This window comes from Heptranchias perlo, chromosome 17, assembly GCF_035084215.1.
Source record: "Heptranchias perlo isolate sHepPer1 chromosome 17, sHepPer1.hap1, whole genome shotgun sequence".
Classification (NCBI taxonomy): domain Eukaryota; kingdom Metazoa; phylum Chordata; class Chondrichthyes; order Hexanchiformes; family Hexanchidae; genus Heptranchias; species Heptranchias perlo.
The window spans coordinates 26,662,879-26,689,114 of NC_090341.1; the positions used below are offsets into that span (position 1 = coordinate 26,662,879).

General features: G+C 40.4%; 1 protein-coding gene across 1 annotated transcript in view; it reads right to left on the bottom strand.

Moving 5' to 3' along the window:
- Nucleotides 1-690: 690 nt before the first annotated feature.
- The window catches only part of asb14a (ankyrin repeat and SOCS box containing 14a), a 35,463-nt gene continuing 9,917 nt past the window's right edge, over nucleotides 691-26,236 (bottom strand). The window contains exons 5-10 of the mRNA XM_067998763.1: nucleotides 18,561-18,719; nucleotides 15,983-16,228; nucleotides 11,021-11,192; nucleotides 8,439-8,982; nucleotides 3,880-4,033; nucleotides 691-1,374 (exon numbers count right to left, since the gene is read on the bottom strand). Of these exons, the coding sequence (XP_067854864.1) occupies nucleotides 1,205-1,374; nucleotides 3,880-4,033; nucleotides 8,439-8,982; nucleotides 11,021-11,192; nucleotides 15,983-16,228; nucleotides 18,561-18,719 (1,445 nt within the window). The 3' untranslated portion in view covers nucleotides 691-1,204. The remainder of the gene's footprint in view (nucleotides 1,375-3,879; nucleotides 4,034-8,438; nucleotides 8,983-11,020; nucleotides 11,193-15,982; nucleotides 16,229-18,560; nucleotides 18,720-26,236) is intronic.

Consider the following 26,236-nt stretch of genomic DNA (forward strand, 5'->3'; position numbering starts at 1 on the left):
GTATGGGGAAAAAATAATTATTAAACATTGGAAGTTTCAGATGGACAAAAAAGATATCAAACAGGTTAAAAGAAAGACTTTTAAAAGATGTGCTGATACCATGCAGTTACTGATTTATTTTTTTAAATAGCTGTGAAGATCTGAAATCAGTTTGCAAACTATTGTTTCTTATCCATACATGATTTGGATGGGGCTCAGCAAAGTTGAGTAATTGATGGTTTGCCACAGTTTGAGTCCTGTGGATAGGTTGTTCAGCACAATACAAGTAAGATTCTTGGTCAAGCAAAGGGAAGGGGAAGGGAAAAATTGTTAGGTGCTCATTCACTCAGTAAAAAGAAACACAAATCTAACTCCTGTTTTGTGCTCTGAGACATTGCTAAGTTGTAATAAATTGAAGAGGCAGCTTATTACAACTTAGTCTTAGGTCAGAGAAATCGACCATTGATGTCACAAAGACACTGTGTCCAAAGGGCTTTTGGTATATTATTTTAAATGTTTTTATTACTAAAGATGTTGTTTAATCTTTTTGTTTAAAACTATCCAAACTGTGTTTTAATACTCCTGTACTGATATATTTGATTAATGGTACTGTACTTTATTCTACCTAAAATGTGAAAATATTGTATATACAAATCAATGTTCAATGAATAATAAACCCTAAAAACAAAATAAAATACTGGAAAGAGCAACTTATTTCAATTATTTATATTTGATATTAAACAATTATTTACAAACCACTCTACCTTACTACATATTTCAAAGTTTTACATAATGGAGCACCCAAAAATATAACACGTCTTAACAAACTGGGTAAGCCAATCCATTAGTGAACTTGCAGTGACAGTTTTCTCAAACAGTCCAATAAATAGCCTCACTTTATTCTCATTCTCACTGCCTTGACATTTGCTGTTCTTAGTAAAGTAAGCCAGTGACAATTTCATTACTGCACGTGTTCTTTGAAGCAACAGACCCATTTAATTTGTTTTAATTCAAATCTATTTAAAAATAAATGACACTAATGATAACATTGTGCAATGTAAATCGATCAGATTTCATTGTGTATGTTGATTTAATAGATTGATCAAGTGAAACACTAACTTGCTCTACATTTTTAAATCATGCAGATTCTAACAGCACAGATCTCTGAATCTATTAACTTCAAAAGCACTTCAAAAGTTATCATTAAAATGTAACATTCAGCAATCTATCGGGCTTCTTGCCCATTATAAAGGTCATATTCTTTAAAGAGAATGTATTCTTTAAGGCTACTAGGCAAGGACAGGAATGTCATAAATACCGGACACCGCAGCCTCATCCGGCCCATGCATTTTCGGATCTTCAACCTGCACAGATGCTTCAAAGAACGTGGGTTTTCTGGAAATAAGAAGGGAAAAATCATAAACGTAAACCTACTTAGAGTATATGAGTGAAAGATTTTTTAAAATTACTTAGTTCACATTTTTCTATAAATATTGACATACAAAGTTTCACATAAATTATGTGTAACAAAAGGCAAAGTGTTTCAGAATATTCCAGAATTTAGCACTTACTAGGCTTCCATGATCCAAATCAAAGAGAGATAAATTTGAGCAGATTTTTAAGGTACACCCTGGCAAATTGCTCAGCATACATTAAATGGTGCCATTAGAATGAATGAACAAATTAAGAGGGGTACCTGCTTTTTGAGTGATGTGGAGGCAGCAGTATTAATTTATAGAGCCAGCTCTGCACTGGTCTCACATTTAGCAATGTCCAAATGCTGACAATTTTAATAACGAAAATTTTGGCTGTTTACTAACATTGGAACTTTAGAACGGTGCATTGTCTAGGAACTTATTTATTTTATTAATATTTGCAAATTCACAAGTGGTACAATAAAGAACGGGGAAAAAGTTCAAAATACAAACATAGGGAGATAAACTATGTCAAAAGTGTCAAGAGGCTTAGGAAGGCATTGTACTTGCTTTAGCCATTCCATAGCCGCAACATTGTGGAGTCTGGAAGGTCCTCTTGGCAGACAAGTAGATGTGCGGCATCCTCAACTGCACCGTAGCTACGTAGAGGGCTGTTCCTAAGTCCCTAGGTGCAGTCAGTTGCCGCACACCTTTCCATCCTACATCTAAAACAGTTGAGCTTGCACCAGGGATAGCATGGCAGCTCAAAGGCAGGTAGTCTCTCATCAGGCTGGGTGATAAGAAAAGAGTTTCTTACAGCGGGAGTAGCTCGTCCCCATTCTGTTCGCCATAATGAGGCAGCATGTGCCATGAAGATGGTTGGTAGCATTGTCCAAATTGGTCTGCTGATGGGTTAGTGGTGAGGCGCCTCCCACATATCTTTGAAAAGGGACAGTTATGGCATCGCCTGGATTTTCAAGGAAGTTCTTTGCTGCAATATAACACTTGATATTAGGAACTATATATTTGAGAGGACTGATAGCCATTTGGTGTTTGTTGGCCTTATAGTCCCTGTTATCATATTGGCCCACTAGCCAAGATGTCAAAGATGTTATCTCGATGGGTTGTTTATGGCTATGATGATAGGCAATAAGCTGAACACTTGGAGGATCCAGAAGTGGATCTATTCTTGCTCCAACTTGTTTTAACATATTTACAAATGAACTGCCTCCAACAATCTCCAGGCCATTCAAGTATGCAGATGACATTTGCCTTGCTTCAAGAGACAGAGACTTCAGAAAGATTGAGGAAAACTTGAACATGGCAGCCATCAGTAGCTATTGCAAAAAGTGGAGATGCAAGCCTAGTATGTCGAAAACAGTGTTGTCATGCTTCCATTTTAATCATGCCAACACTTCACGAGAACTCAACATCTTCTTGAATGGAGAACGGCAAGCACATGGCCCAAAGCCATAGGAGTAACTCTAGATCACTCATTTACCTAGAAGGACCACCTCACCAAGGTAGCTCAAAAGATCAAGAGCAGAAATCGCCTCCTAAATAAGCTTGCAGGCACAACTAATGTGCAAACATTGCGCAGCTCGGTTCGAGCTCTCTGCTACTCAGTTGGAGAATAATGCACTCCTGTGATGTTAAACTCTTCTCACACAAAGCTAGTTGACGTACAATGAAATCAAACAATGAGAATATTAGAAACTTATTAAACTTTAAAGTTGGAGTTAAAAAGGTAGTTATGGATCAGTTACAGCTATACTGCAACCAATATGAAGCAGGTAGGAGTGAGACCAGCTTCTTGAGATGGTTACACAAACCAAAGTGGCAACCTGAACTGATGTGAGTTTGATTGCAGTCAAGATGGTGGTACTAAGTTAATTGGTCAGAAACAAGGGTATATTTGCTATATTAATGTAAACCCCAGTTTATCAAGTCACCATTTCATTATGGATGTGCTTTAGCTTGAGAAAGAGAAAGCTAAGAATTGTGCACAGTTTGAATTTCTAAAAACAAATTTCCTAGCATTTTCAGTTCATTTATTCTGCAGCTATTGGTCTGAGACCATTCATAGTGTCTGGCTCAAGGGAATTGATTACACACACGCACAGAACTTGGGTGCGAGCATCCACACTCTACATATTTAAATTAATTCCAGGCAGGTTTAAAAAGTGCTCAGGATCTCCAAGGGACTTGTTAAAACAGGTTTAACACCACAGTGGAGTTATACACAATGCAGTGTCAAACCCAAGTAATCTCATACCGCCTCTCTTTGGAGTTGAGTTGGACTCAAACTCTGGATTTATACTGCAACTTTAACATTGCTACAAAGAGGAAACTATTTTGCTGTGACACTAAATTTGCAGTATAAGTGCACCCTGGATGTGTCCTGGGAAAATTGTTATGTAGAGCTAATATTCATTAGTGCACCTTAATTACCAAAGACATTGAAATCGTATAATCAGAAACTTACCCATGATATGTTTGATTTCTGACCATTCATTTTGTTGTTCAAGTACAGCTTTCAGTTTAGAGCAGAAATTAACATGAGCCACATAATACAGCATCACACGGATCACTTTCCCAGACAGGTGCTTGAACCAGGGTAAAGTAATGACTTCACAAAACTGAAATAGAAATTAAAAAGACTAAATAATATTTGTATGAATGTTTTAAAAATTGATTGTTTCTTTCTCCCTTTTCAAACTACAACAAAAAGCATTGTCCACAGCTGAATTCAATAACATTTCAGTGCAGTAAAGTTTTACTTGAGTGAAAACATAGTTGTGGCATATTGGAACCTAGTGGACTAAACTGTTTCATTAACTTCTGAAGTCCCAGAAGCTTGCGTTCAGGAAACCTTTTTTGTAGCTCAACTGTACACCTTTTTTAATTCTATTATCTTTTTGGTGAATTTCTGTGTTTAGGGTAAAATACTGTGCTGAAGAATGAAACATTTCTACTTTTGGCATTGTTTCAGTATTGAGCAGTGTTGATTCATCATACAAGAGTCAGAATGGGGAATGTTGACAGTCTGTTCAACTGTGAAGGACATTGCAGTCAAGCTCGATCCTGTCCTCATCCTGAGTACTTCCCAGCAGAGGTCACTTTATGCGAGCAGGAGTGTAAAGCCTGAAAGATTTACCCCTCCCTTATCCAAGGGCATAGAACCCACTTGCCATCTTGGCTGAGATCAGCTAAGTTAGCCCAGACCAGGGATGAATCTGGGATGTATGACTCATTGATGCACCTATAGTTACTATAGGTGCACAAAGCATCCTGTTTAAAGATCTGGGCTTTTGGAAAGTAGATATACTTTTCTGATGTAGAGAGAGAGAGACGGAGCAAGGGCTACACACATAAATACACTTCTTACACAGGAGAATATAATTGTATGGTTTGTTAACTAACATAAGATACAAATAATTCAAAATTAGTTTTAATCTGAGAGCATTTGATCATAAAACTCAGACCTTGAACCAGGCTTCAAAGCTCAAAACATTGTGCCAATATTCAGAGTTAACTGTCAGCTTTGAAGCTTTCATGATTGCCCTGATTTCATTCACATAGTGGAAATATAATCAGCATATAATATCTAACATGCTAATTGGCATAGGGATAAGCCTATGGATCAGGAAGGTGAATGCGTGGCTGAAAGACTGGTGTGGGAAGGAAGGGTTCCATTTCATGGAACACTGGCACCAATACTGGGACAGGAAGGAGCTGTACTGCTGGGACGGGCTCCACCTGAACCAGAATGGGACCAATGTCCTAGCGGAAAGGATAAATAGGGCAGTGCATAAAGCTATAAACTAGTATGATGGGGGGAGGGATCTGGTAGCAATAACAAAAGCTTAAAGATAAAAGAAACAGGAAATGAGTGTAAAGGTCAGACCAGAGTAAGGAATAAAGATAACATAAACGGTCAAGGAACAAATAGTTATAAACAAATGTACTGTTAAAAATAAAGTAAAAGGCACGGACTGCAGCGGTTCAAGAAGGCGGCTCACCACCACCTTCTCGAGGGCAACTAGGGATGGGCAATAAATGCCGGCCTTGCCAGCGACGCCCACATCCCGTGAACGAATAAAAAAAAAAATTTTTAAAAAACTGCCAATGTACGCAGCATCCAAAATAAAACGGGGGAACTGGAGGCAATAATCCATAGCGAGGAACCAGCTGTAGTAGAAATAACTGAAACATGGTTATAAAAGAACAGGACTGGCAACTAAATAGTGCAAGTAATAACATAATCAGAAAGGATAGGGAAGGAAGGGTGTGGGGGTGGAGTAACTGTACTAATTAGAGATAACATCATGGCAGTAGAAAAAAGGGACATAACTAACAGAAGGATAGAAAGAGAATCAATACGGATTGAAATAAAAGATAAGAAGGGATCGATCACGCTAATAGGAGTATACTACAGACCATCTAATAGTGGAAAGGAGGTGGAGGAAGAAATATGTAAGCAAATATGTGAAATGAGTAAAGGACATAGAATAATAATCAGGGGAGATTTTATCTATCCCCAAATAAACTGGCAAGAAGAGGTAGGTAACGGGGCACAGGGAATGAAGATTTTACAATGTGTGCAGGACTCCTTTCTTACCCAGTATGTAAAAAGCCCAAGAGTGGAAGCGCTGCTGGATCTAGTAATGGGAAATGAACCAGAACAGATAAGAGAAGGAAGTGTAGGGGAATATCTAGGCAATAGCGATCACAACATAATAAAGTTTAAGATAAAAATTGAGAAGGACATAAGTAAGAGAAAGACCAAAGTAATAAATTGGGAAAAAAAACTTATTTTCAGGAGATGAGAATGGATCTAGGGAAAATAAACTGGAAAAATTTACTGACAAACAAAGAAATAGAACAGCAGTGGAAAACATTTATAACAGTGACCAAGAGTCCTGGAGAAATATATCCCACTAAAAAGCAAGAACAAATTAATCAGTAATGATACACCATAGATGAATAAAGAAATAAGGGCAAAATTGAAACTAAAGAAAAAGGCATACACTCAGTATATAGACAACCAAGGAGGGGATGGCAAAAGGGAATACAAAAAAAGGTTAGGAAAGAAGTTTAAAAAACAATTAAGAAGGCAGAGAGCAACCACAAAATTAAATTATCAAAAAATATAAAAAGAAATAGCAAAGTATTCTATGGACACATAATAATAAAAGAAAAATCAGGATAGGAGAGGACCACTAAGAGATATACACGATAAACTCACAGGTAATGACAGCAAAATGGCAGAAATATTAAATAATTACTTTGCCTCAGTATTTACCAAGGAGACTAACATGGTGGACATGACATTAGTAGAAGAGATCAAAAAAGATATAAAGGCATTTAAGATAGAAAGGGGGGAGATAATTGATAAACTAATCAAACTTAGAGAGGATAAAACATTTGGTCTGGATGGATTGCATCCAAGCACATTAAAAGAAGTTAGGGAACAGGTAGCAGAGGTACTATTACACACATATTATATATATATAAGGGAATAGTGCCAGAGGACTGGCGGACAGCTAATGTGATTCCTATATTTAAAAAGGGAGATAGAACCAAACAAGGAACTATAGACCAATTAGCTTAACGTTGGTGGTACGAAACATAATGGAATCCTTACTTAAAGATGTAACAGAAAAACATCTAGAAACCAAAAATATAATGAATAGTCAGCAGGGATTTCAAAAAGGAAGGTCATGCTTGACCAACTTTATTGAATTCTTTGAAGAAGTAACAGAAAGGGTAGACAAGGGTAATGCCGTAGATGTAATATATCTGGATTTTCAAAAGGCCTTCGATAAGGTACCACATAGTAGACTCATGACCAAGGTCAGAGCATATGGAGTCAGCGGACAAGTAGCAGAATGGATAGAAATCTGGCCATAAAACAGAAAACAGAGAGTAGGGGTTAAAGGTAATTACTCTTATTGGCAAAAGGTGGGAAGTGGTGTTCCACAAGGATCGATGCTGGGACCACTGTTGTTCACCATTTACATAAACAATTTGGATTTGGGAATTGGAAGTACAATTTGGGGGGTATAGTTAATATCGAGGAGGACTGCGACAAAATACAGGAAGACATCAATAAACTTGCAGAATGGGCTTGAAATTGGCAAATGAGTTTCAATATAGATAAGTGTGAGGTATTACATTTTGGTAGAAAGAATAAGGGGGCCACATTCTACTTGGATAATAAGAGTTTAAATGGGATAGAGGAGCAGAGGGATCTGGGGGTACAGATACGCAAATCACTAAAAGTAGTGATGCAGGTTAATAAGGCCATAAAAAAGCAAACCAAACACTGGGGCTCATTTCTAGAGGGATAAAATTGAAAAGCAGAGAAATAATGTTAAATTTGTATAGAACCTTGGTCAGACCACACTTGGAGTACTATGAACAGTTCTGGTCTCCATATTATAAAAAGGATAGAGAGGAACCGGAGAAGGTGCAAAAAAGATTTACTAGGATGATACCAGAACTGAGAGGTTATACCTATCAGGAAAGATTGAGCAGGCTGGGAATGGAGGGGTGACTTGATAGAGGTCTTTAAGATTATAAAAGGGTTTGATAGGGTAGATGTAGAAAAGATGTTTCCACTTGCGGGGGAGACCAGAACTAGGGGCCATGAATATAAGATAGTCACTAATAAATCCAATAGGGAATTCAGGAGAAACTTCTTTACCCAGAGAGTGGTTAGAATGTGAAACTCGCTACCACAAGGATTAGTTGAGACGAAAAGCATAGATGCATTTAAGGGGAAGCTAGGTAAACACATAAGGGAGAAAGGAATAGAAGGATATGGTGATAGGGTTAGATGAAGTAGGGAGGGAGGAGTCTCGTGTGGAGCATAAACACTAGCAAAGAGCTGTTGGGCCGAATGGTCTGTTTCTGTGCTGTATATTCATTGTAATTCTATATAATTCTCTGTAATAGCATTTGCTCAGGGATCTGTCACAAAGCCACGTGGAATGCCCTGTTACTCTGACACTAGAATATGCAGACTGATCCAGTACTTACCATGTTGTCTTTAATGACTGTAGTTGTCCATCCTTCAAAGGCAAACTGGGGATGAATTTTGTTTTCATGTGGGCAATCAAAGCATCGATGGATGTCATACCCATAACGGAACAACATTCTCAGCATAACTTCGTCATTTAATGCGTACTGCAGCGCGGATGGGAAGTGAGTTGTGTTCACTCTGCAATAGTAATTTACATTGGCTCCATAGCGAAGAAGTAAGTTGATGAGCTCATAGTTACCCAGTCTCACAGCTAGCTGGAGACAGTTGATAGGATCTTGGTTGGGCAGTGCTCCAGCCTCGAGGAGGAGCCGAGCACAGCAGACATCATTATTTGACACCGCAAAATAGAGAGCAGATTTTCTGTGATCATCATAATTTCTGCGAAGTCTGTGACTGAGCATGAAATTCACATCAAACAGGGACTGCAGAAGCAACTTGAGGCATTCTGGGTGGCCACCTGCTGATGCAGAGTGCACTGGACTTATCCCACTCTCCTTAATAGCAGAGTAATCTGTCACTGGAATTAACTGCTTCAGCACTCTAAGGAAAACCAGACAGGAATAAACTATAGTAATTATTAAAAATTGCAAATAGTCTAAAACAGAAATAAAACCAAAAATCTTGGAAATACAGAGCAGGTCCACCAGTACTAAAAATGAGACCGGTTAAAAGAATGTTTCAGGTTTACACCCTTCATCAGCTGGAAATTGAAATATCTACCTTTTTTTTTTAAAACAGATGCTGATCGCCAAATTGTGTTTTCCAGCAATTTTTGTTTTTATTTCAGATTAAATTGAACACTGAAGCTAAAAGGCAGTAGCTTGTCTGTTTTGTTTTCATAAGCCCCACCAATTTAAGGCTCTTTGTGTTATAAAGCTGCAGCCGACAGCACATGCACAGTTCTCTCACTGTCAGCTGCAGTTAGATATGATTTGACTTATCTTGCTGTGGAAACTTACTTTTTCACAGGCCTTGCAAGCTACTGCTGAATTTGCCAGCTCCACTCTGACCGTCAGCTGATAGAAAATGTCAGTGGGGGGGGGGATGTAAACAGGGAAAGCTGCACCAGGAGAGTTGGCTGAAATGCAAAAGCTGGCAGGATAACATTATTAGTTTCACATCATCTAAATGTTTACACTTGGCGTTGTCCAGTGTCACCTAGCTAGTTTGAGGGTATGTTTTCTAACTGGTGTCATTCCATCTGGAGGATTAACACAGGAACGTATGTGCCAGTGTGACATTAATATCAGTATCTCCCAGCATAAAGCTGCTCGTTTAAAAAGGGGTTATAGACTGAAATTTTCAACCATTAAAAAAAAATATTCTTGAGTAGCTTAGGAGTATATTAGTTAAATGGCTCGCTTTACATCTGTTTTTTTTTAAATGGGGTCTCAGTTCCAACAGTGGCTGATGATAACAAGTTTTGCCAGTTCCCAACCAGGTGGAGCATCCTACCATAGGTAGAGTTGGGTTGGAAGAAATAAAGCAGCCCACAGCCATATGCTTCCTAGATTGGCATCAAAAGCTGCCAGGTGGCCTGAACAAGAGGAAATGTCTTATGCCTTGAGAGGAATAATTTATGAAAGATAAAGTGGCAGAGAAATAAAATTTGCATGAGATTCCTATAATAACGCTTCAGCCTTTTACAGATAAGTAACCGAGGAGGTCCTATTTGAATACTGGAAATTGATATTGTCAGTCCACAACAGACCAATTCCCAAACTATTATTAAAAGCAAAATACTGCGGATGCTGGAAATCTGAAATAAAAAACAGAAAATGCTGGAAAAGCTCAGCAAGTCAGGCAGCATCTGTGGAGAAAGAAACAGAGTTAACGTTTCAGGTCAAAGACCTTTCGTCAGACGTTCAAGATCTTCGACCTGAAACGTTAACTCTGTTTCTTTGTCCACAGATGCTGCCTCACTTCCCAAACTATTATTGTCCTGTGACTACAGGAATTTTGTACAGAAGACTCTTAATGATGAACCTATAAGAATATTATTCATTTTTGTGTGTTGAACAATGATTGTGGGTGACAAAATAGGCAAGAAAGGCAACAGTGCCTGCTGATAGATACAAGTGCCACAGACATGGAGAATCAGTTTTTGAATACAGCCTTGGCTCACATTCAAGCTCAGACTCCCTCCACTCCCAAACAAAAGTCTGATGATCTCAGTCAGTTCTTTATATACAAGACTGAGCCAAGGTCAGGTTCCTAGCCAACTTGAGTGAGTAAATGTGCCAGCAATTCCACTTCAGGTGGTATTTCAGCACCCCAGAGGAAACTGCATTGGGAATGGCCTTGAAAATGTCTGTGGTCAGTCCCTTCAACCAGAATATAGAGTATGCAGCCAAAATCACTACATAGGAGAGAAGAGATAAAGCAATTTGTATATTTACCTTAATATAATTGAAAATGCAAACTTTAGATTTATCTAAATTTTAGCCACAGTATTTTGACATTTTTAAACATACATTTTCAAAAAAGCTCTGCCTTTTTCACTTCAGGTTTTTACTCAAACTATTGGAAATAAAAAATTACCACTTTATTCTGCCTCATATTTTTTTCTCAGACTTACTGATAGTACCCTCTGTACGATGCCCTGTGAATGGGCAAGTGACCAGAGTACTTAGGAACATTGGCATCAGACCCATATTCCAAAAGGAGTGCCAGGCATTCTGGGTTCTCAACTGTAGCAGCCTCAAATAACACAGACACGCCATCAGAAGCTTGAGACAGGACATCAGCTCCTGTGAATCAGAGACAAGTTAGTTTCAAGTAGGAGGTATGGTGAGCCTGGATGGGAAAAGGGTCCGATCTCTGCTCTTTCAGGTTTGAATTCAGCTACGTGAGATCATGAAAGTCTCCCCTCTCTACCAACTATAAAAGCAGATGTGAAGACGCTCAGAACAGTTCCCAAACAGCAAGGGTCTGTAACATAAAAATTCCTAAAATTCAGCACTAAACCTGGTTTGAGTCCATAAGGAGGTGTGGCATTGTAAATAGAAAAGGCCAATTGTAACACACATGGTGTTGCTCTGTCTGAGACCAGGCAGCTCAGCACAGACCAAGGATCTTCCTGCTCTAAATAGCCACATTTGCATTACGTCTCAGTAGCAGGAGGTTTGGGAGACAGATTTGAGTGAGTAACAACATTTTGAAAAATTAAGATCTGCTGGTGAACGTTGCAGTGGGTGAAACTGAATCAGTATCTGCAATGTTTCCTTACACTTCGCTGGGTGCCTTCTTTTTAAAATAATATTCCAATTATTTTTGAACAGTAACTTAGGGAAAGCCAGCATGAATTTGTTAAAGTCAAATCGTGTTTAATAACTTGATAGAGTTTTTTGATGAGGTAACAGAGAGGGTCAATGAGGACAATGCGGTTGATGTGGTGTATACGGACTTTCAAAAGGCGTTTGATAAAGTGCTGCATAATAGGATTGTCATCAAGGTTGAAGCCCATGGAATAAAGGAGGCAATAGCAGCATGGATACAAAATTGGCTAAGTAACAGGAAGCAGAGAGTAGTGGTGAATGGTTGTTTTTCGGGTGGAGGGAGGTGTATGGTGGTGTTCCCCAGAAGTCGGTACTGGGACCACTGCTTTTCTTGATATATATTAATAACTTGGACTTGGGTGGACAGGGCACAATTTCAAAATTTGCAGATGTCACAAAACTTGGAAGTGTAGTGAACAGCGAGGAGGATAGTGATAGACTTCAAGAGGATATAGACAGGCTGGTGGAATGGGCGGACATGTGGCAGATGAAATTTAACACAGAAAAATGCGAAGTGATACACTTCAGTAGGAAGAACGAGGAGAGGCAATATAAACTAGAGGGCACAATTCTAAAAGGGGTACAGGAACAGAGAGATCTGGGGGTATATGTACACAAATCGTTGGAAGTGGCAGGGCAGGTTGAGAAAGTGGTTAAAAAAGCATACAGGATATTGGGCTTTATAAATAGAGGCATTGAGTACAAAAGCAAGGAAGTCATGATGAACCTTTATAAAACACTGGTTCTACCACAATTGGAGTATTGTGTCCAGTTCCAGGCACCGCACTTTAGGAAGGATGTGAAGGCCTTAGAGAGGGTGCAGAAAAGATTTACTAGAATGATTCCAGGGATGAGGAACCTTAGTTACGTGGATAGACGGGAGAAGCTGAGGTTGTTCTCCATGGAACAGAGAAGATTGAGAGGAGATTTGATAGAGGTATTTAAAATTATGAATGGTCTAGACAGAGTTGATAGAGAGAAACTATTCCCATTGGTGGAAGGGTCAAGAACCAGAGGGCATAGATTTAAGGTGATTGTCAAAAGAACCAAAAGTAACGAGGAAAAGCTTTTTTACGCAGTGAGTGGTTAGGATCTGGAATGCACTGCCGGGGTAGGGGGCTGGTGGAGGCAGGTTCAATCGTGGCTTTGAAAAGGGAAATGGATAAGTACTTGAAAGGAAACAACTTACAGAGCTAAGGGATATGGCGGGGGAGTAGGACTAGCTGGATTGCTCTTGGACAGAGCCAGCAAGGACTCAATGGGCCAAATGGCCTCCTTCCGTGCTGTAACCTTTCTATGATTCTATCCTATGCTATATTATAATGCTTACAATTCCAAACTAGTCAAATCTCAAAATATTCCTGATTTCAGGCAATCAAATCTACAAACATTCTCAGATGAACAAATGCAGAACAAAATGTGCTCGAATAATGAAAGACAGGGTCAAAATTCACAACAGGTGGACACTTTTTTAGCTACATAGTCTATTAGCAAAAGTGAATGCGCATGGAATCAAAGGTAGCCTTAAACATGGGTTGATAATTGGTTGAGAGGTGGGAGATAGAGAGTAGGGATAAAGAGAATGTACTCTGATTGGTGGAATGTGACAAATGGTGTTCCCCTGTGATCTGTACTGGGGCCTCAGCTTTTCGCCATATATGTCAATGATGTGGATGAAAGAATAAAGAATTAAACATCCAAGTTTGCAGATTACACTAAGTTAGGAGGAACAGTAAGTTGTGTATTTGGGAGTAGGAAGCTACAAACAGACTTAGACAGATTAAGTGAGTGGGCAAAACTGCGGCAGAAGGAGTTCAATGTGGGGAAGTGTAAGGTCATCTACTTTGGATCCAAGGAAGTCAAGTTGGAATATTTCTTAATGGTGAGAGACTAGAAACTGTAGAGGAGGAAAGGGATTTCAGGTACACAAATCACTAAAAACTAATGCACAGGTATAAAAAGTTATCAAAAAGGCTAATAGAATGTTGGCCAATATCTCAAGGGGATTGGAATTCAAAAGTGAAGAAGTGATGCTTCAGTTGCACAGAGCCTTGGTCAGACCCCATCTGGAGTATTGCGTTCAGTTCTGGGCACCGCACCTCAGGAAGGATATATTGGTACAGCCCAGACTTGCCAAAATGATACCAAAGCTTGTATTCCCTTGAATTTGAAAGGTTGAGGGGTGATCTAATTGAGGTGTTCCAAATGATAAAAGGATTCGATAGAGTAGATACAGGAAAGCTATTTCCTCTGGTGGGGGAATCCAGAATAAGAATAGAATTAAAATTAGAGCTAAGCCATTCAGGAGTGAAATCAGGAAGCAGCTTTCACACAAAAGGTAATGAAAATGTGGAATTCTCTTCCCCCAAAAGGTTGTGGATGATGGGTCAATTGAAATTTTCAAGACAAAGACCAACAGATTTTTATTAGGTAAGGGTATCAAGGGATATGGATCAAAGGCGGGTAAATAGAGTTGAGGTACAGATCAGCCGTGATCTAATTGAAAGTTGGAACATGCTTGAGTAGCTGAATGGCCTACTTCTGTTCCTGTGTACCTAAACATCAACAAAAAATACTTTTAAAAAAATTGGTAACAGATAAAGATCATTAACTCCCAGCAAGCCTGTCTCTTTTCGTAGATCAACTCTACCTACCTGCTTTCTTACCACATCCATCAATCTCCTATTTTCAAAAACATACTTATACTGTCTGCTTCAGTGGTCTCCCTTGTAACTCATTCCAGGGCAATGTTACTTGTGGGATAACAAAGTTCTGCCTGAGTTCCCTTCTTATTGTTAACTTCCCAATTTGTTATTGTGTCCACTTGTATTTGAACTCTTCGCCACAGTGAACTATTTGCTTGGATCAATTTTGTCAATGCCTTCATAATCTCGTTTAGGGAAGGAGTTGCGGAGTATGAGAGCAAGATGGCTGAACATTTTGCGACTGATGGCAAAGGTGAGGGAGGAAAGAGGGAAATGGGCAGTAGATCAGCACTGGAAAAGTACAACCAGGGACATAGGGTTCTAGGATGTTGCGGAGTAGGGGGTGAGTGAGGCCACAAAAGAATTTGAAGATGAGGACTAGGATGTTGAAGTAAATGTGCTGGGGTATGCGAAGCGAGAGGATCAGCAAGGATGAGGATGATAGGTGAGGGATTTTGTGTAACATACAATGCAGGCAGCAGAGATCTGGATGAGTCACTAATAAATCCAATAGGGAATTTATGAGAAACTTCTTTACCCAGAGAGTGGTTAGAATGTGGAACGCACTAGCACAAGGAGTGGTTGAGGCGCCTAGCATAAAGGCATTTAAGTGGAAGTTAGATAAACACATGAGGGAGAAAGGAATAGAAGGTTATGCTGATAGGGTCAGATGAAGAAGGTGGGAGGAGGCTCATGTGGAGCATAAACACCAGCACGGATCAGTAGAGCCCAATGGTCTGTTTCTGTGCTGTCCATTCTATGTACTTCTATGAGTTGCAGTTTATGTAGGGTGCAGCTTTGGTGGGTATCACAAAGGTGACAAAGACATGGATTAGAATTTCAGCAGCAGTGGGGGTGAAGTAGGGGCAGAGATGGGCAGTGTTTGGAGGTGGAAGGAGGAAAAGTAGAGCCAGAGGACACAGCCTGCGCTTGAAGGGGGTAAGTTCAAAACTAATTTGCGGAAACAACATTTCAGTGAGCGAGTGGTCAAACTATGGAACAGGCTCCCTGTGGAGACGGTGGAAGCAGTTAGTATTGATTCATTCAAATGCAACTTAGATAGGTTTCTTTCAGAAAATAATATTTTGGCATAGAGTATGTGAGTAATTTGAGACATGCCATGTGGTAAATTTAGCATAATTAGGAGAAACAGGTAACTTTGAACCTATGGCCCCCAAAGTTGTTCACCAATGGGATTCTCCCCGAGTCATGTCTGGGTCTGTTGTAGATTAATTGATAGAGATTGATTGCTATGATTAATCAACAACTCCATTATCATTGCATCATGCGACTACCAGGATGGTGGAAGGTGAACTAGATGGACCTTGGTCTTTTTCCGTCTAGCAATTCCTATATTCCAATCATTGATGATGCGCTGAATGTGGGGTTTGAACCTCAGCTAGGGTCAAGCAGGACACTGAGGCCATGCACCATCATGTTGAGCCTCGACTGACAGTTAATTACCCTGCTTTGGGTTTTATCCATCAAATATCAAGTAACAAGAACCATGGGGGCCCCCTGATCAATAACTTATGAACTATACAAATGATGCATTACCTTTTTGGAGTAAAAGTTTTGTCACTTCTGTGAATCCATTCTGTGCAGCAAGAGCTAGTGGGGTGAGTCCAAAGGCACTTCTAGGGTCTATATTGGCTCCAGAGCGAATCAGTAAATCTACTAAATCCTTCCTACCCAGTTTGGCAGCTTCGTGCAGGGCTGTCCTCTTATTAACGCATTCCAAGTTCACAGCTGCCCCAAAACGTAACAGTATTGAGGTGACATCAAGAGCTGCATTTCTTATAGCTTTGAAAGGAGAAAATGGGTCACACTAACTTGTGTTAAATGTTGCATTCAGAATTCAACTACCATATACACAAGATTACAAATTGTAAATGCTTAACAATACTTTGATTATTGGTTACTATTAAACTTAGAAAACATCTCTCTGATAACCAGAAATCTCCTGTCCTATTCATCAAATATTAGACCTTCTCTACAACCTTCTTCTGTTTCCATTTGTTTAAATTTTCTTAATCCTCTTTCTGATTTCTCCACCCCCCCTCACCCCGCCCCAACCTCATTGCACACAACATTCCCAGACTGAAAGGGTAGGCAGGCACTTTGCTTCAGGATTTCGACCAATATTCCTCCAAGTAACCCCCAATAAGTGTGCAAAAGAGAAGCCTGAGCTTCAGCCGACTCACTCTCCCAATTTTATTTTAATTTCTGTGAAGGAATCATTTAGCTTCAGTTCATTGCTTCCATCTTAATGTGATTAAGAAAAACAGCATCTAGTGGGGAATCATGGGATCAAAGCCATGCCTTTCCTTTCTGTGGCACAGCAAATTGACGCACTAAAACATTGTGCTCTAGCAGGTCACCAAGCCTTCCTGTGGTTTGAATTAACTGCACTGCAGTACAATGAATAATGCAAATGTTTTTGTGCCTATGAACACTTAATCCACATCTTAATTTTATGTCTCCCTCTGCTTCCTGTTTTGTTCATGATTGAGAGATGGATTGGGCTGCTGCATTGTTACTGTGTAATCATATTAATGTAAAATGCTTTTCTATAGGGTAGATCAGACCCTAAAAGTCCCTCTGCCCCTCACCCACACCCTCCAAATGTCATCCAGTTTGTTCAAGAACTTCATAAATCACACTCAATGATACATCAATATACTGTCCAATTTTCAAACAACCTCAGAGTTAAGCTAATGATTTCAGAGAGTTGCATCGGTCTATCTTATAGTTGTACCCATTTTCTTCTGTCCCACTTCTCCTTAATTGACAAAAATTTATAAAGAAAGAAAATAACTTGCATTTCTATTGTAAAATAAAAAGGAAAAATTGCAACTGCTGAAAATCTGAAATAAAAACAGAACATTCTGTAAATGTACAGGTTAATCAGTATCTGTAAGAGGAAATACAGGTTATGAAGGGTGCACACCAGGAATGTTATAATCTGTCTTTACCCTTTGCAGATGCTAACTGACCTGCTTTACATTTCCAGCATTTTCTGATTTTGTTTTTTCAATATATCAAACCATAACCATTGCTCAGGCATCTCAAAGCACTTCACAACCAACAGGTTACTTTAGAAATGTAGTCACTGTTATTACATAGGAAAATGTGGCACAGCAAGGTCTTACAAACATTCAGCCTCCGATCTTCGGGTAAGCGTTCTCCAAGGCGGCCTTCAAGACACACGACAACGCAAACTCGTCGAGCAGAAATTGATAGCCAAGTTCCGCACCCATGAGGACGGCCTCAACCGGGATCTTGGGTTCATGTCACGCTACATGTAACCCCACCAGTGAAAAAAAGTTATCTGTTTTTAATACAACTGGTCATTCTCTCTCTTTCTCTGCCTTTCGGATGTTTCTCTCTCTCTCTCTCTCTCTCTGTCTTTGTGTTCTGACCGTTTGTGTATTCAGTAGTCTTGTATGTAATGTTTCTCTGTCTGAACACTATTCAACTCCTTTGATTGCCTTGATAACGGGCAGTTGGAAAGATTATCTGTAATCACCAGGCATTGTTCTCTGACTATATATGCTGTACCTTTATGGAATCCCACACTCACCTGACGAAGGAGGAAGCCTCCGAAAGCTTGTGATTTTAAATAAAGCTGTTGGACTATAACTTGGTGTTGTAAGACTCCTTACATTTGTCCACCCCAGTCCATCACCGGCATCTCCACATTATATAAGATCCAAGATTTTTTTTGTGGTAGTGTTGGTTGAAGGATGAATGCTGACTAAGGAACTGGAACAGTTCCCTGCTTTCCTTCGAATACTGTCGGGGGATCTTTTACATTGATATGAACAAGCAGATGAGCCTTGGTTTATACATCTCATTGGAAAGAAAGATATAAAATAAAATAAAAACAAAACTAAGTCATCAGCAGCCCACCCATCATTTTTCTCAGACTGAAGAAAATGAAGGTAAGTTGCAAAACCGAGGAATAGAGCAATACGGAAACCACAGGAATAACAAATATTAAAAAAACCTAACCATACTGACATTAGAACAGGAGACGGCAATAAGTAGGGAGTTTGTAAATAATTAAATTGATTTAGACTTCAATCCTCATCCACGATAAAACTAAGTAACACAGATTTAAAGAGAGATTCACCGGCTACTAAAACAGAGTTGCCCTCTTCATTCTTGGAATTAGGTTTGCAGCCATTCACAAGTAAATACTGCACATTATCTATAAGGTTCATCTCAACTGCCAAGAACAGAGGACTTTCACCCTTCAGGGTCTTCTTCTCCCGTGTACTAGGATGAGAAGCTGCAACAAAATGGAACCTTAGTTAGAAATAAAAACATAAATTTGGTAATTCAAAACACAATTAAATAAAAACATTTTATCAACCTCACCCAAACTCCATGCTGTGTCAGGCAGTAAAATGTAATGATTGTTACTTTAAAAAGAGGAGAATGTTCACCATGTTTTGTTTTAATAGCTAGAGTGATGTCCCTTGTGTTTGCATCTGTTGGCACCGACTCTAATTTTAAATGTGAGTTACACTGATACTTGTATAACTCTTTTTATAAGGAAAGCCAGATTTGCGAGCTGTTGTGCATGGAATTCCCAACAAGATTGCAATGCTTATTAAAACAGTGCATTACAATAATTTCAGTTTAGAATTACAGATAAAAAACATGAACATTAAAAACCATCATATTGAGAATGTTCAATACCATACACTGAAGGAAATTCTTCCACATAACAGTAGAAATTGCTAAAGCAGGATTATTAAGATTTTGAGTTAATTAACACTACTTCTAACTAATGTAATAATGGACTACAACAGTAAGAGTAATGTTGACTGAAAACTTTAAAACTCAATAGCTAAACTTTTCCTGCATACGGATAAGAGCTAAATAAGTCTAATAATAAAGGATGACATAAGGACAGTGGTGAGAAAGGATCTTGACTCAGGAGATCAGGAAATAGAATCAGTATGGGTGGAAATAAGAAATAACAAGGGGCAGAAAACACCGGCGGGAGTAGTTTATAGGCCTCCTAATAGTAATAATATTGTTGGACAGAGTATTAATCATGAAATAATAGGAGCTTGTAACAAAGGTGATGCAGTAATCGTACGGGGCTTTAATTTTCATATAGACTGGGCAAATCAAATTGGCAAAGGTAATTTGGAGGACAATTTCATGGAATGCATTTCAGACAGTTTCCTAGAGCAATACATCATGGAACCAACCAGGGAACGGGCTATTTTAGATCTTGTATTATGTAATGAGATTGGGTTAACTTGTAATCTCACAGTAACAGATCCTCTGGGGAATAGTGATCATAATATGATAGAATTTCACATTGAGTTTGAGAGTGATGTATTTAAGTCAGAAACTAGAGTCTTAAACTTAAATAAAGCCAATTACATAGGTATGAAGGGTGAGTTGGCTAAGGTAGATTGGGAAACCAAATTAAAGGGTATGACGGTTGAAAAGCAATGGCAAACAATTAAAGAAATATTTCAATATTCTCAACAAGTGTACATTCCATTGAGAAATAAATACTCCACGGGAAAAGTGATCTACCCATGGCTGACTAAAGAAGTTAAGGATAGTATTTGATTAAAAGAAGAGTAGTAAGCCTAAGGATTGGGAGAGTTTTAAAAACTAGCAAAGGATGACCAAAAAATTGATAAAAAGAGAGAAAATAGAACATGAAAGTAAACTAGCAAGAAATATAAAAACAGATTGTAAGAGCTTCTACAAGTATGTAAAAAGGAAGAGAGTAGTAAAAGTAAATGTTGGTCCCTTGGAGGCTGAGACAGGAGAAATTATAATGGGGAATCAGGAAACGGCAGGTGCATTAAACAAATATTTTGTATCTGTCTTCACAGTAGAAGACACAAAAAACATACCGGAAATAGTGGGGAACCAAGGTCTAATGAGAGTGAGGCACTTAAGGCACTTAAAGTAATTACTATCGTAGAGAAAAAGTACTTGAGAAACTAATGGGACTAAAAGCCGATAAATTCCCTGGACCTGATGGCCTACATCTGAGGATTCTAGAAGAGATGGCTGCAGACATAGCGGATGCATTGGTTATGATCTTCCAACATTCCCTAGATTCTAGAACGGTCCCAGCGGATTGGAAGGTAGCAAACGTGACCCCGCTATTCAAGAAAGGAGGGAGAGAGAAAACAGGGAACTACAGGTCAGTTAGCCTGACATCAGTCGTCGGGAAAATGCTGGAATCCATTATTAAGGAAGTTGTAACAGGGCACTTAGAAAATCATAATGTGATTAGGCAGAGGCAACATGGTTTTATGAAATGGAAATTGTGTTTGACAAACCTATTAGAGTTTTTTGAGGATGTAACTAGCAGGGTAGATAAAGGGGAACCAGGGGATCAGTGCTTGGTCCTCAGCTAATTACAATTTACATTAATGACTTAGACGAAAGGACCAAGTGTAATGTATCCAAGTTTGCTGATGATACAAAGCTAGGTGGGAAAGTAAGCTGTGAGGAGGACACAAAGAATTTGCAAAGGGATATAGACAATCTACATTAATGACTTAAGACGAAAGGGCTGAGTGTAATGTATCCAAGTTTGCTGATGATAGGTGGGAAAGTAAGCTGTGGGGAGGACACAAAGGGCTCGATTTTACCGTCGGGTTTCCTGTGGGTTTCCAGCGGGGGGGCCCCGAAAATCCCGATATCCAGGCACGTGACCGGATCGCGCCTCGATCCCGCCCACGTCCGGGTTCCGCGCTGACGTGCGGGGGTGCTTGCGCAGCCCCCGCTGGTGGGAATCCCGCAGGCAATTAAAGCCAGCGGGATGCCACTTGAGTGTATTAACTTTGGTTGTTCAGGTCATTAACTGACCTGATTAAGGGACTGTGTGTGATTTTGGATAAACATGGGACTGTTTCACACACTGGGGGAAACAGTCCCAGTTGAAATGGACGTGTTGCAGCCGTCAGCCTGTGGCAGCTGCAAAGGTCCATTTGACAGGTGGGGTGGGGGGAGACCCTCAGCCATTGCAGGAGGCCGCTCTGTCACTTGGGACAAAGTTTGGCCTCCACCACCCTCCTCCTGATGGTCGAAGTCACCAACCTGCACACTTACGCCGGGGTCCGGAGACATGTACCTACATTGCGGACCCCCTCAGATGTACATCTTGCGGATGGGGGCCGCCGTAGCTGCAGTCATGACCTCCTCGGAGGGCGAACGGCATCACCAGCCTCACCAGCCTCGCCATCCACGCCGTCCACCTCTGACACGTGGAGCTCCACAACAGAGTGCTGTGACACATCCACCTGTACAGCAGGAGGGAGGGCTACCGCAGAGAGAGATGAGTCGCAGAGGGCACTACCCTCGCCACACGTTCCACAGACCGAGGCTCAGCCTCCTGGACCTCTCTGAGCAGCAGTGCACACGGAGGCTCAGAGTCACTCGACATGTAGCCGTGGACATCTGCAGCCTCTTTCATGCCGAGCTGCTCGTGGCTGGCCCGTGCACCATCTTCCTACCTGTCGCTGTCAAAGTCACCACTGCCCTCCCGAACTTCTGCTCCACAGCCTTCCAGGCTGCAACCGGGGACATCCCCGATGTCTCTCAGTCGTCTGCGCAGAAGAACCCTGCAAATACACCTACACCCACTCTGCAGTGACACACTGGGTGGCATCAGTGGTGGGTCCTCATAGGGATACCCAGGAGCGGGCATTATTGCACAAACCGGACAGGATTCGCGAAGACATGGCAGTAGTGGTGCCAATGTAATGTGTGATGTGAGTTGTTCTTTAATTCAATTGAAGTAAGAACCATGACAATCCCTCAAACACCCTTGTGCATCCCCTTCATGATCACGACACGTTTGCCTTACGCTGCCTACTGCACATATGTGATGCATGCCCTGTGGCTGCAGCACAGGTGGTGGCAGGTTGAGTGAGGCTGGCCGTGAGAGAGATGCATGAGAGGGTGAGTATGAGATAGAGCCATGAGATTGTATGAGGATTGGGTTGCGTGGTAGTGGCGGGGTGAGTACTCGCGAGGTGAGTAGGTGCAGGTAAGTTGAGGATGAGGTTTGAGTGGGTATGAGGGGTCATGTGACAGAGTAGTGTTGGCAGTGCCGAAGGAGATGTGGGGTGGGGGCAGTGTTGTGGCAGGCGTAGTGTAGGGGAAAGACTACGTGTTCTCACTGTTGCTGACCTACGGAGGTCATTGGAGCGCCTCCTGCACTGTATGCAGGTGGGCGATATGTTGGTGGCGCAGGTGGCCCCCTCTGCCACCTCGAGCCAGGCCTTCTTGGTGGCAGAGGTGGGCCGCTTCCTCCCGCCCGCCGGGGGGAAGATCTCTGTCCCCCCCCTCCTCCTCACCCCATCTAATGATACCTGGGGTGAGGCATCATTAAACTGGGAGCAGCCTTCCCCCTGGGCTGCTCCATGATGTAATTTTTGCTGTTCGTGGCAGCATCTGTCAGTGGAGGACTGCCCCTTTAAATAGAGCGCCTCCAGCTGACAGATCTTACTGCGCATGCGCAGCCCGCCCAACGCGCAGATCAGCATCGGGGAACCCGGAGGAGCAGGGAAGTGGATCCAATTAGTGTGTTGCCTGCTACGATAGCGCGGGCAACCCACTAATTTCACCGGGCGCGCTGGCCTACCCGCCGAGTACCCGCACCCCTGGTAAAATCGGGCCCAAAGAGTCTGCAAAGGGATGTAGACAGATTAAGTGAATGGGCAAGAAAGTGGCAGATGAAGTATAATGTGGGGAAATGTGAGGTTATTCACTTTGGTAGGAAGAATAGAAAAACAGAATATTTTTTAAATGGTGAGAAACTATTAAATGTTGGTGTTGAGAGAGTGTCCTCGTACAAGAAACACAAAAGGTTAGCATGCAGGTACAGCAAGCAATTAGGAAAGCAAATGGAATGTTGGCCTTTATTGCAAGGGGGTTGGAGTACAAAAGTAAGGAAGTCTTACTACAATTGTACAGGACTTTGGTGAGACCTCACCTGGAGTACTGCGTACAGTTTTGGTCTCCTTATCTAAGGAAGGATATGCTTGCCTTAGAGGCGGTGCAACAAAGGTTCACTAGATTAATTCCTGGGGTGAGAGGGTTGTCCTATGAGGTGAGGTTGAGTAGAATGGGCCGATACTCTCTGGAGTTTAGAAGAATGAGGGGTGATCTAATTGAAATATATAAGATTCTGAGGGGGCTTGACAGGGTAGATGCTGAGAGGTTGTTTCCCCTGGCAGGAGAGTCTAGAACTAGGATAAGGGGTCAGCCATTTAAGACTGAGATGAGGAGGAATTTATTCACTCAGAGGGTTGTGAATCTTTGGAATTCTCTACCACAGAGGGCTGTGGATGGTGAGTTGTTGAATATACTCAAGGCTGAGATAAACAGATTTCTGGACTCTAGGGGGAATCAAGGGAATTGGGGATCAGGCAGGAAAATGGAGTTGAGGTCGAAAATCAGCTATGATCTGATTGAATGGTGGAGCAAGCTCAAGAGGCCATGTGGCCTACTCCTGTTCCTATTTCTTATGTTCTTATGTTCTTATCTGTGAAAAGGATTTTATTTTTGACTGCTGCCATTGTGAAAAATGATACAATTTGCTTTCTTCCCTCACATTTTCTCACATTTGTGGCTCCTGGTCCAGCAACATATATCTCAATAACTCCTACTCTCTGTTTTCCATTGTGTAGCCAGCTTGTTATCCATTTTGCTACTTGTCCCCTGACTCCACATGCTCTGACCTTAGTTGTGAGTCTACTATGTGGAACCTTATCGAAGACCTTTTGAAAACCCAAATACATTACATCTACGGCATTACCCTTGTCTACCCTTTCTGTTACTTCTTCAAAGAATTCAATAAGGTTGGTCAAGCCTGACATTCCTTTTTGGAACCTGTGCTGATGATTCATATTATATTTTTGGTTTCCTTTAAGTAAGGATTCCATTATCTTTCCTACCACCGACGTTAAGCCATTTGGTCTATAGTTCCATGACTGGTTTTATCTCCCTTTCTAAATATAGGAATTAGCTGTCCGCCTGTCTTCTGGCACTATTCCCTTTCCTAATGATTTTTTATATATGTGTAATAGTGCCTCCGCTATTTTTTCCCTAACTTCTTTTAATATGCATGGATGCAATCCATCCGGACCAGGGGTTTTATCCTCTCTAAGTTTGATTATCTCCCCCCTTTATATCTTAAATCTTTATATCTTTTTTGATCTCTTCTTCTAATGTCACGCCCACCATATTAGTCTCCCTGGTAAATACTGAGGCAAAGTAATTATTTAATATTTCAGCCATTTTGCTGTTATTACCTGTGAGTTTATCGTGTGTATCCTTTAGTGGCCCTATCCCTATTCTGATTTTTCATTTGTTATTGATGTGTCTGTAGAATGCTTTACTATTTCTTTTTATATTCCTTGATAATTTAATTTTGTAGTTTTTCTTTGCCTTCCTAAATTGTTTTTTTAAACTTCTTTTCTAAACTTTTCATATTCCCTTTCATCTCCTTTGTTGTCTATGTCTTTTTTTAAATTTCAATTTTGTCCTTATTTCTTTATTTAGCCATAGTGTATCATAACTGGATAGTTTGTTCTTGCTTTTTAGTGGGATATATTTCTCCTGGACTCTATTGATCACCGTTTTAAATGTTTCCCACTGCTGTTCTATTTCTTTCAGTTTGTTTTTCCTAGTTATTTACTCCATCAAAAGAGTATGATTTTGAACACCTCTATCAAATCTCCTCTTAACATTCCCTGCTCTAAGGAAAACAATTCCAGCTTCTCCAGTCTCTCCACATAACTGAAGTCCCTCATCCTTGGTACCATTCTAGTAAATCTCCTACACCCTCTCCAAGGCCTTGACATCCTTCCTAAAGTGTGGTGCCAGAATTGAACACAATACTTCTGCTGAGGCCTAACCAGCGTTTTATAAAGGTTTAGCATAACTTTTTAAAATTCCGAATGTATCCCATCCAAAATTATTGGTATTTACCCCATCCAAAATTACAGAAATCCCAATTTCAGTCACAAAGCTATTTAATGTTCTACAGTGTAGACCATTGTAAGCAATGCATGGCTTCCACAATTACAGTGTTCAACTCTACTTTTTACAATTGTAGTGCTAATTATATGAACCAGAACACAGTAATGAACGGCAGTGGTCAGCAGCATAAGTATCAGTGTGTTACTGACAGAAAATGATTTAGATATCGGCCTAGAGGGAATAGTGTCGGAATTTGCAGATGATACTAAAATAGGAGTTTTAGTTAATTCCTTAGAAGGCCAATGGAAACTGCAAAAGGACATTGCTAAGATGGGGGAATGGACTAAAAAGTGACAGATAGAATTCAATGTCAGTAAGTGTGAGGTGACACATTTTGGTAAAAAAAATAACAGCAGTAATTATACTCTGATTGGAAGTAGGTTCAGTGGAAGAGCAGAGGTACTTGGAGGCACAGATTCACAGAACAGTAAAGGCAGCACCTTGGGTTAATAAGGTCACAAAAAAGCTAATAGAATTCTAGGTTTGAATTCAAGAGGTATACAATATAAAAGCCTAGAGGTAATGATGAGTCTATATAAAACCTTAATAAAAACTCAGTTAGAGTACTGTGTGCAATATTGGGATCCACATTATAGGAAGGACATTGAGGCTTTAGAGGGTACAACATTCATTTACTAGGATGCTGCCTGGTATGAGGGAATACAAATACAAAGATAGACTTGAAACAGTAGGTCTTTTTTCATTAGAACAATGCAGATTATGGGGTGATATAATAGAAATATTTAAAATTATGGAAGGATGGGACAC